Source organism: Loa loa, assembly GCF_000183805.2.
Source record: "Loa loa unplaced genomic scaffold supercont3.5762, whole genome shotgun sequence".
Lineage (NCBI taxonomy): Eukaryota > Metazoa > Nematoda > Chromadorea > Rhabditida > Onchocercidae > Loa > Loa loa.
In genome coordinates this window covers 1-501 of record NW_018113932.1, presented here as the reverse complement: position 1 = coordinate 501, position 501 = coordinate 1, and the positions used below count along the sequence as shown (strand labels likewise).

Sequence of the window (501 nt, the reverse complement as noted above, 5' to 3'; positions counted from 1 at the left end):
AGTTTCCAGAAAAAAAATAAAGGGAATGAACCATAAAAAAAAAAGTAGGAACTGATGAGCTCAGGATTTCAGTACTTGACAGATCATACCTGCAACTTCTCAAGCTTTATGCATCCACCATATTTGTGATGCATACTTGCATAACATCTTCTTTATGCTTATTTTCTTCGCGATCCTCAACGATTTGCCAAATTGGTTTATCGTCATCTGTTACTTTCCCAAATTCACATTCATGAGCTCGAGTCAGTAATTGCTTGCAGACAGTCTTAGCTTCCTGAAAACTCTATGGATTAGAAGACCTGATAAGGAAAACATTATTATAAATTTAAAGCAGAACATCGCTAAAAACTATTTAAAATAAATGCTCTTAAAAAAGACAGTCAATATTGAAGGACGACTTAATAAGTTATACAGATTTTTGAGATACTTAGAAGCTTAGTCATAAGAATTTAACAATCCAATTAATAACATTAATAAAATTAATAATCCAATTAATAACAC

The 501-nt window shown here is 31.1% G+C and overlaps 1 protein-coding gene across 1 annotated transcript; it reads right to left on the bottom strand.

The window, feature by feature from the left end:
- Nucleotides 1–106: 106 nt before the first annotated feature.
- Nucleotides 107–274, bottom strand: LOAG_16333 (hypothetical protein; the record flags this gene model as incomplete). Its single annotated transcript, XM_003151821.1, has 1 exon — nt 107–274. A coding segment is annotated over one exon (168 nt), but the record flags the coding sequence as incomplete, so codon positions are not given.
- Nucleotides 275–501: the final 227 nt, after the last annotated feature.